The sequence below is a fragment of the Salvelinus alpinus genome, chromosome 6 (assembly GCF_045679555.1).
Source record: "Salvelinus alpinus chromosome 6, SLU_Salpinus.1, whole genome shotgun sequence".
Taxonomy (NCBI): Eukaryota; Metazoa; Chordata; class Actinopteri; order Salmoniformes; family Salmonidae; genus Salvelinus; species Salvelinus alpinus.
The window spans coordinates 76,106,234-76,117,049 of NC_092091.1; the positions used below are offsets into that span (position 1 = coordinate 76,106,234).

A 10,816-nucleotide genomic window follows, 5' to 3' on the forward strand; every position below is an offset into this window, starting at 1 on the left:
ATATTGCCATTATAGTCAGTTAGAAAGGTAATCATACAGTAGATATTACCATTATAGTCAGATAGAAAGGTCATCATACAGTAGATATTACCATTAGGAGTCAGATAGAAAGGTAATCATACAGTAGATATTACCATTAGGAGTCAGTTAGAAATGTAATCATACAGTAGATATTACCATTAGGAGTCAGTTAGAAAGGTAATCATACAGTAGATATTACCATTAGGAGTCAGTTAGAAAGGTAATCATACAGTAGATATTACCATTAGGAGTCAGTTAGAAATGTAATCATACAGTAGATATTACCATTAGGAGTCAGTTAGAAAGTTAATCATACAGTAGATTTTACTTGTTAGTTAAGATGGCCGACTACATCAACAAACAGGTGATTGAATTAAAGAAAGTTACTGAAGAAAACCGGAACAAAGCAACGAGGAGTGTGAAGACTGAGACCCATCTCTCAGGTACAAAGAAGTATTTTTCTCTCTCACACACACAGATGCAGGCATGAACCGAACGCACACACTAATACCACATAATAGGAAAAACACGTGTACATCCTCTGTGTGGTTCAGTTGGTACGTAGCATAGGTGCACCCTGACCATGGAGAGCCCTTGGTTCTCCATGATGTTTAGGTCAGAGCGTGACTAGGGGGGTGTTCTAGTCATTTTCTTTCTATGTTTGGGATTGAGTATGGTTCCCAATTAGAGGCAGCTAACTGGGGATCATACTTAAGGTGTCCCTGTTCCCACCTGCTTTTGTGGGATATTGTTTTTGAGTTAGTGCATGTTGCACCTCAGTACTGCACGTTCGTTGTTTGTTACTTGGTTTGTTTTAAGTTTCACTAATCACGCTGCGCCTTGGTCCGTCTCTCCACACGACCGTGACAATAGGGTTCAAAACCTGCTGGGTCACGTTCACTAAAATGTATCATTTCAATGTATTTTTTTAGTTTAGTTATTGGAATTACGTGGAACTATTTAAATATGATTAATTGAATATAGCCTTTTAAAAACAACAACACAGTGGACACCACACCACTGTTATTGGTAAACAGCTGAGGGTCTGGTAACCTGAAACAGGCTATGTGCACCTGGTGACCTGCCTGTTATTGGTAAACAGCTGAGGGTCTGGTAACCTGAAACAGGCTCTGTGCACCTGGTGACCTGCCTGTTATTGGTAAACAGCTGAGGGTCTGGTAACCTGAAACAGGCTCTGTGCACCTGGTGACCTGCCTGTTATTGGTAAACAGCTGAGGGTCTGGTAACCTGAAACAGGCTCTGTGCACCTGGTGACCTGCCTGTTATTGGTAAACAGCTGAGGGTCTGGTAACCTGAAACAGGCTCTGTGCACCTGGTGACCTGCCTGTTATTGGTAAACAGCTGAGGGTCTGGTAACCTGAAACAGGCTCTGTGCACCTGGTGACCTGCCTGTTATTGGTAAACAGCTGAGGGTCTGGTAACCTGAAACAGGCTCTGTGCACCTGGTGACCTGCCTGTTATTGGTAAACAGCTGAGGGTCTGGTAACCTGAAACAGGCTCTGTGCACCTGGTGACCTGCCTGTTATTGGTAAACAGCTGAGGGGCTGTAAAAATGTAACCACTCTCAAATTCATAGCTACAGTATGTATGCAAGGACTGACCATCCACGATCAAAATGATAGTTTAAACTATCTGAGGCTACACGGTGTTTGTTTACAATTCCAGGGTAGAACAAGCTTATATTTTGGGTTCTGATGGGGTTAGACTGTTAAACTAAAGTCATGAGGAAATTATAAATTACATTCTTCAATAATCCATGGGGGAAATATTATTAATTTAAAAGTTAAATAAAATGTGACAAAACAATCCCTGATTGACCCTTTAAATCATGCTATTGCTATATTGTGTAATTTCTTCATACAGTAGCTTCCTGTTTATCAGATTTGAGGTGACCACAAGCTTGAGCAAACTGTTGCTGCCAACCCTCAATGGGGGAAAACCAATGACGCAATGGAAATGTTTGGCTCTCAGAATACTAATCATAATCATTAGTGATGTAGGATGATGGTTTGCGTATGTATGTATGTATATATGTATGTATGTATGTATGTATGTATGTATGTATGTATGTATGTATGTATGTATGTATGTATGTATGTATGTATGTATGTATGTATGTATGTATGTATGTATGTATGTATGTATGTATGTATGTATGTATGTATGTATGTATGTATGTATGTATGTATGTATGTATGCATGTATGTATGTATGCATGTATGTATGTATGCATGTATGTATGCATGTATGTGTGTGTGTTCCTCTGCACTATATATTTGCTAGGGTGTCATTTGGGACCCTATTCCATGTATAGTGCATTACTTTTAACCAGGGCCCATAGGATAGATGTGTATTTATTATCGCACTATAGTTCTGTTCTCACAATCCAAAGAGAATGGTGGGACAATCAGTGTTCATATCCAGTGTACTGGATCTGTGAAAAAGGCTATCTGTAGGTACTGCTGTTTAAGGAACTTTTTACTGTTTGTTAATGATGGTCTGAAATCTGATTATATATTTGGGTAGAATGGCTCTATGAACTAGACATTGGAGAGAAAGGCACGTGCACACACACACACATTGAATCATGCACGCACACAAAACAAATTAGGAATATATCACTCAATAGCTGTTGTCAATGTTAAGACGTACAGTTCTTTATGTAGCATTTCTTATAGGCTGTACACAAATCTCTCTCCCTCTAGCTCTTTTTATTACCAACATGTCATGTGACTTCCCATGCTTCTGCTAAGTTTATTTATTATTTCATTTTTTTCATTATCAATTATTATAAATAACTTTTATAAAAAGAAGAACAAAGGCACAGATGAATAAATAAAGGAACATTGTCCTCTGAGTTCTTCCAGCTTCCTGATTGAATGTGAGTCACGGAGTGCGAGCCATAATGTCACTTCCTTATGAACAATGTCACAAATAGGCCTTGCGAAATATGACGTCTTGCTTGAAAGTGATTGGATACTTAAAACGTTCTTTCAATTGCAGTCGATGACAGACAGACAAGAGAGACACCAATGGAGACCCATATCAGAGCAACTACTCAACTACTAGTCACTGAAGTTAGAATCATACAGTAGATATTACCATTAGGAGTCAGTTAGAAAGGTAATCATTAGTAAGTTAATACTATAAGTAAAAGTTAAAATCATATATACTACAATAAAAGGTCAGACAGACTGAATTAGTATATTAATTGATTGATTGGTGTAATCATTGATATTCGGTACGGTTAGTTAAGATGGCCGACTACGTCAACAAACAGGTGATTGAATTAAACAAAGTTAATGGAGACAACCGGAACAGAGCAACGAGGAGCGTGAAGACTGAGACTCATCTCTCAGGTACAAAGAATTGTCTTTCTCTCCCTCTCACACACACACAGATGCAGACAGGTATGAGAGCACAAACCGAACGCACACACGTATGCTGACACGCACACACACTAATATCACATCATAGAAAAACACTTGTACATGTTTATTGTTCTGTCTTCTGTGTGGTTCAGTTGGTACAGAACCTGGGGTTTACAACCTGCTGGGGTCACAAACACTAAAATGCATCAATTAAATTGTTTTACTTCAGTTTTTGGAACTACGTAGAACTATTTAATAATCAATTGAAAATAACCTTTTTAAACAACAACACAGTGGACACCCTCAGATGTTTACCAATAACAGAAAGGTCACCAGGTGCACAGAGCCTGTTTCAAGCTGTTTCAGGTTGTTATTGGTAAACAGCTGAGGGTCTGCTAACCTGAAACAGGCTCTGTGCACCTGGTGACCTGCCTGTTATTGGTAAACAGCTGAGGGTCTGGTAACCTGAAACAGGCTCTGTGCACCTGGTGACCTGCCTGTTATTGGTAAACAGCTGAGGGTCTGGTAACCTGAAACAGGCTCTGTGCACCTGGTGACCTGCCTGTTATTGGCAAACAGCTGAGGGTCTGGTAACTATGTAATTCATAGACAGAGCTACAGTATGTATGACTGGTACTGTATGTAATTCATAGACAGAGTTATGTATGACTGGTACTGTATGTAATTCATAGACAGAACTATGTATGACTGGTACTGTATGTAATTCATAGACAGAACTACAGTATGTATGACTGGTACTGTATGTAATTCATAGACAGAGTTATGTATGACTGGTACTGTATGTAATTCATAGACAGATCTATGTATGACTGGTACTGTATGTAATTCATAGACAGAACTATGTATGACTGGTACTGTATGTAATTCATAGACAGAACTATGTATGACTGGTACTGTATGTAATTCATAGACAGAACTATGTATGACTGGTACTGTATGTAATTCATAGACAGATCTATGTATGACTGGTACTGTATGTAATTCAAAGACAGAACTATGTATGACTGGTACTGTATGTAATTCAAAGACAGAACTATGTATGACTGGTACTGTATGTAATTCATAGACAGATCTATGTATGACTGGTACTGTATGTAATTCATAGACAGATCTATGTATGACTGGTACTGTATGTAATTCATAGACAGAACTATGTATGACTGGTACTGTATGTAATTCATAGACAGAACTATGTATGACTGGTACTGTATGTAATTCATAGACAGATCTATGTATGACTGGTACTGTATGTAATTCATAGACAGAACTATGTATGACTGGTACTGTATGTAATTCATAGACAGAACTATGTATGACTGGTACTGTATGTAATTCATAGACAGATCTATGTATGACTGGTACTGTATGTAATTCATAGACAGAACTATGTATGACTGGTACTGTGTGTAATTCATAGACAGAACTATGTATGACTGGTACTGTATGTAATTCATAGACAGAACTATGTATGACTGGTACTGTATGTAATTCATAGACAGAACTATGTATGACTGGTACTGTATGTAATTCATAGACAGAACTATGTATGACTGGTACTGTATGTAATTCATAGACAGATCTATGTATGACTGGTACTGTATGTAATTCATAGACAGAACTATGTATGACTGGTACTGTATGTAATTCATAGACAGAACTATGTATGACTGGTACTGTATGTAATTCATAGACAGAACTACAGTATGTATGACTGGTACTGTATGTAATTCATAGACAGAACTATGTATGACTGGTACTGTATGTAATTCATAGACAGAACTATGTATGACTGGTACTGTATGTAATTCATAGACAGATCTATGTATGACTGGTACTGTATGTAATTCATAGACAGAGTTATGTATGACTGGTACTGTATGTAATTCATAGACAGATCTATGTATGACTGGTACTGTATGTAATTCATAAACAGAGCTACAGTATGTATGACTGGTACTGTATGTAATTCATAGACAGAGTTATGTATGACTGGTACTGTATGTAATTCATAGACAGAACTATGTATGACTGGTACTGTATGTAATTCATAGACAGAACTATGTATGACTGGTACTGTATGTAATTCATAGACAGAACTATGTATGACTGGTACTGTATGTAATTCATAGACAGATCTATGTATGACTGGTACTGTATGTAATTCATAGACAGAGCTACAGTATGTATGACTGGTACTGTATGTAATTCAAAGACAGATCTATGTATGACTGGTACTGTATGTAATTCATAGACAGATCTATGTATGACTGGTACTGTATGTAATTCATAGACAGAGCTATGTATGACTGGTACTGTATGTAATTCATAGACATAACTATGTATGACTGGTACTGTATGTAATTCATAGACAGAACTATGTATGCAAGGACTGACCATCCATGAGATCAAAATTATAGTTTTACCCAGTGTTTGTTGACAGTTCCATGGTAGAACAAGCTGATATTTGTGGTCCTGATGGAGTTAAGCTCATGAGGCATTTACAGTAGAAGTTACATTCTTCAAGAATCAATGCGGAAATACAATTCATTTCAAATAATATGTGAATAATGTGATATAGCAATCACAGATTGCACCTTTAAATTGTGCTACAGGAATCGCAGATTGAGACGTTATATGATGCTTCTGCTATATTGTGTACTTTTGGAAAATTGTTGCTTCCAACCACAATGGAAATGTTTGGTTCTCAGAAATCTAATATTAGTCGTTAGTGATGTTGGATGATGTTTGTTCTATTTTAATCATAATGTAGGATGGTGTGCGTTCCTGTTTCTCTGCAGATGGAAGACTAAGACTCTACAGGATGGCTGCTGTGTGTTTAGGAGGGCTGTGCGTTCTACAAGTCACTCTCAACATCTCCCTGAGACTGGCTTTCTGTGAGTGAGGCCCAAATGACACCCTATTATCACTGTACTTTTGACAGTGCACTATGTAGGGAATAGAGTGCCATTTGGTACTCTATTCCATTTTCTAACGGACTACATTTGAACAGGGCAGAGATGTATTTTATTATCACACTATAGTTATGTACTCACAAAGCAAGTGTTGAGGTAGGTTCTTTGTTCCTAGTTCTGTACTTACAAATGTTCATAGACTCCGCATGAGTTTCAAGTTTGAGAAAGTTTACAATTTATCCTTCCATTTCTACCGATCCGCGTGTCAGTTATGATTTTCATTAACACGTTTAAGTGGAACATTTTCATTTAAATAGTAACGTATTTGTTTTTCTAAATAATTGTCACATGGTTAATAATACAAAACACAATTACATCATTTAAAAGACGCTCTTATCCAGAACGACTTACAGGGGCAACTAGGAGTAAGTCCCTTAGTCAATGGCACATCGACAGATTGTTCACCTAGTATACCGCCCCACCGCTCTAAACCGCTATGCAACCTGCTGCTTCAAACCAGAATTAAAATAATAAAGATCTTAAAATAGAAATTCCACTAATAGGAGAGCACGAGCCTCTGCCATATGGACACATGTATACACCGTGATTCATTGGCGTCTAAAGAAATGAGTGGACGAAGAGATATCCTAAGGCAATGTAGCAGTATTCCAAGAACTTCCATTGTCAACTAGAACAAATAAAATCAGAAAATATCCTGATGAAAATGTAGATTATTTCAATTGCATCCGTCTCTCTACTTCTCATGTGTGCCTCTCTTTCTACCTTGATCTATCATTAGTGAAGTGCAACATTGTATCAAATCAATCAACTGTATCCAGCCCAATTACTGTATATAGGAAGGTCCGTCCCGAAGCTAATGCTAGCGAACTTGCAACATTTCATCAACTAGTCTATTCCGGTCCTCAGAGTGTTTTGCTCCAGTGAGCTCAGGACAGACACAGCTATTCCGGTCCTCAGAGTGTTTTGCTCCAGTGAGCTCAGGACAGACACAGCTATTCCGGTCCTCAGAGTGTTTTGCTCCAGTGAGCTCAGGACAGACACAGCTTTTCCGGTCCTCAGAGTTTTTTGCTCCAGTGAGCTCAGGACAGACACAGCTTTTCCGGTCCTCAGAGTGTTTTGCTCCAGTGAGCTCAGGAAAAACACAGCTGTTTTTGCTGGAAGGGAGATGTGCTCAGGTATTTTGTGAAATTTCCACTGAATATACGGGATCCTCAGAGGATGACATTTAGCTTTTTCACAGGAGGACTGGTGATTATCGAGGGGGAGAGTGTTGTAAAGATTTTTCAAATACTGTGAGAAAAGTATGCTGAATAGCTGTGTGAGGTGAAGAAAAAATGACTTAGAAGCTCAGCTAATTAGTGGTGCTGAGTTTACACGATCAGAAATCAGACATCCCCAAATGGTTACTTTACTACATTTGCCAGTTAGACTACTTCTATGCATGCTCTGGCTCCCTGGCTCTGTCAACATTAAGAGGACAGAGAAACCAGATACATGTTCATTGCTCAAGTGGAGCGCTGGACAAACTCAGCCATCAGGCTCTCCTCCAACAGCGTCATGTTGGCAGTGAACTCATCAGGGAGAAACAGAAACATACTGACATCATCCTGCATCTGAAAATCTGCAGAGATAGAGAGGGAAGGAGAAAGAGGCAAGGAAAAATACAATGGAGAAGAGGAGAGATCCGATTGGAAAATATAAGTATTTGAAACGTTTCATACAAATGAACTGTGTCATTACTGTGCAGCCCAGATCTAAGTTGATTCCCAATTTCACTGGGTAATAGTCCTGGGTGATCATGGCAATGCGGGTGAGCGCCACCCCATCTAGCTGGAAGTCCTCTTTCCCTTTACTTGGACTGAACCGAGTTATCCATCTATCAACACACACACACACACACACACACACACACACACACACACACACATAAATACGAGGCGACAGATGAAAGGTGAAAACAACTTCAGAAGATGAGATAAGGGCTTGAACCCTAGCCCTCTAGTACCTTCGTAGTTGGCAACACCAAGAGTAACCAAGCCAGAACTTCTTCCCAGGGGCTTTCTCAGTACGCGATCCACCTGCCTGTTTTCAATATTTCCGCAAGGTGGCGCCAACTCTCCATTTTTTGTAAATGCTCAATACAACGCTCTGATACTTTCAAAGTGGTCCTGATGTTCTTCCGGTAACCAGCGCTTGACATGGGCAGGATCTCACTGGAGCAGAGTACCGGCACCTCAAATGTTCTACTGCTTGAGCTCCTGTTCCTCTTAAAACTGCTTACGGCTGAAATCCCGTTAACGGGATCGATTTGACAACAGCCAGTGAAAGTGCAGGGCGCCAAATTCAAACAACAGAAATCTCATACTTAAAAATCCTCAAACATACAAGTATTTTACACCATTTTAAAGATAAAGTCCATCATTTATGTCCAAATACCTCCTTTTTGTCCGTGCCTTTAGTTCACAAATCCAAATTCACGATGCGCAGGCCAGAAGAAAAGTCAAAAAAGTCCATTACAGTTTGTACAAAATTGTCAAAGCATGTATAGAATCAATCTTTAGGATGTTTTTCACATAAATCTTCAATAACGTTTCAACAGGAGAATTCCTTTGTCTTTAGAAATGCAATGGAACGCAGCTAGCTCTCACGGCAGCGTGCATGACTGAGCTCATGGCCTTCTGGCAGACCTCTTACTCAATCAGCTCTTATTCTCTCCTCCTTCACAGTATAAGCCTGAAACAAGGTTCTAAAGACTGTTACCATCTAGTGGAAGCCTTAGGAAGTGCGGACCAAATTTGCACTGTATCTTGGATAGGCAAAGAGTTGAAAAACTACAAACCTCAGATTTCCCACTTCCTGGTTGGATTTTTTTCTCAGGTTTTTGCCTGCCATATGAGTTCTGTTATACTCACAGACATCATTCAAACAGTTTTAGAAACTTCAGAGTGTTTTCTATCCAGATCTACTAATAATATGCATATCTTCGCTTCTGGGCCTGAGTAGCAGGCAGTTTACTCTGGGCACCTTATTCATCCAAGCTACTCAATACTGCCCCCAAGCCATAAGAAGTTTTAAGGAATATCAGCTCAAACGTATTGTGGAGCTCCTACACCTAAATATAAAACAGTATCGGAACCCAAAATGAGTAATGGGACCTATTTCAGTCAAAGTCAAGCACTGCCAGTAATGAAAACCATCAATTCTCAAATGTGTTGATTTTTCCAAAAATGTGACAAACTAAAAAACTGCATCAGCTCTACTTGACTACACAAGCCAAGTCTACAGTGCATTCGAAAACTATTCAGACGTCAGACCCTTTTCTCACATTTTGTTAGACTTACAGTTAAGTCTACAATTGATTGAGTCATTTTTTCCCCTCATCAATCCACACACAATACAACATAATGACAAAGTGAAAACAGGTTTAAATTTTTTTTTTGCAAATGTATAAAAAAATCTTAAACAGAAATACCTTATTTACATAGATATTCTGACCCTTTCCTAAGAGACTTGAAATTGAGCTAAGATGCATCCTGTTTCCATTAATTATCCTTGAGATATTCTACAACTTGATTGGAGTCCTGTGGTAAATTCAAATGATTGGACATGATTTGGAAAGGCACACCCCTGTCAAAATAAGGTCCCAGAGTTGACAGTCCATGTCAGAGCAAAAACCAAGCCAACTCCGAGACAGGATTGTGTCGAGGCACAGATCTGGGGAAGGGTACCAAGACAATTCTGCAGCACTGAAGGTCCACAAGAACACAGTGGCCTTCATCATTCTAAAATGGAGACTCTTCCTAGAGCTGGCCAATCGGCCAATCTGAGCAATCGGGGGAGGAGGGCCTTGTTCAGAGAGGTGACCAAGAACCCCATGGTCACTCTGACAGAGCTCCAGAGTTCCTCTGTGGAAATGGGAGAACCTTCCAGAAGGACAAAAATCTCTGCAGCACTCCACCAATCAGGCTTTTACGGTAGAGTGGCCAGACGGAAGCCACTGCTCAGTAAAAGGCACATGGCAGTCCGCTTGGAGTTTGCTAAAAGACTCTCAGACCATGAGTAACAAGATTCGCTGGTCTGATGAAACCAAAATGGAATGCTTTGGCCTGAGTGCCAAGCGCCATGTCTGGAGGAAACCTGGCACCATCCCCACAGTGATGCATGATGGTGGCAGCATCATGCTGTGGGGATGTTTTTCAGCAGCAGGGACTGGGAGACTAGTCAGGATCGAAGGAAAGATGAACGGAGCAAAGTACAGAGAGATCCTTGATGAGAACCTGCTCCAGAGGGCTCAGGACCTCAGGCTGGGGCGGAGGTTCACCTTCCAAAATGACAATGACCCTAAGCACAAAGCCAAGACAACTTGGGAGTGGCTTCAGGACAAGTCTCTGAATGTCCTTCAGTGGCCCAGCCAGAGCCCGGACTTAAACCCGATCGAACACCTCTGGA

The 10,816-nt window shown here is 39.8% G+C and overlaps 1 protein-coding gene across 1 annotated transcript in view; it reads left to right on the forward strand.

Annotated features, from left to right (window-relative positions):
* The first annotated feature begins 3,062 nt into the window (after positions 1 to 3,062).
* LOC139579326 (CD209 antigen-like protein C) overlaps positions 3,063 to 10,816 on the forward strand; it is a 39,692-nt gene continuing 31,938 nt past the window's right edge. The window contains exons 1-2 of the mRNA XM_071407888.1: positions 3,063 to 3,401; positions 6,233 to 6,328. Of these exons, the coding sequence (XP_071263989.1) occupies positions 3,299 to 3,401; positions 6,233 to 6,328 (199 nt within the window). The 5' untranslated portion in view covers positions 3,063 to 3,298. The remainder of the gene's footprint in view (positions 3,402 to 6,232; positions 6,329 to 10,816) is intronic.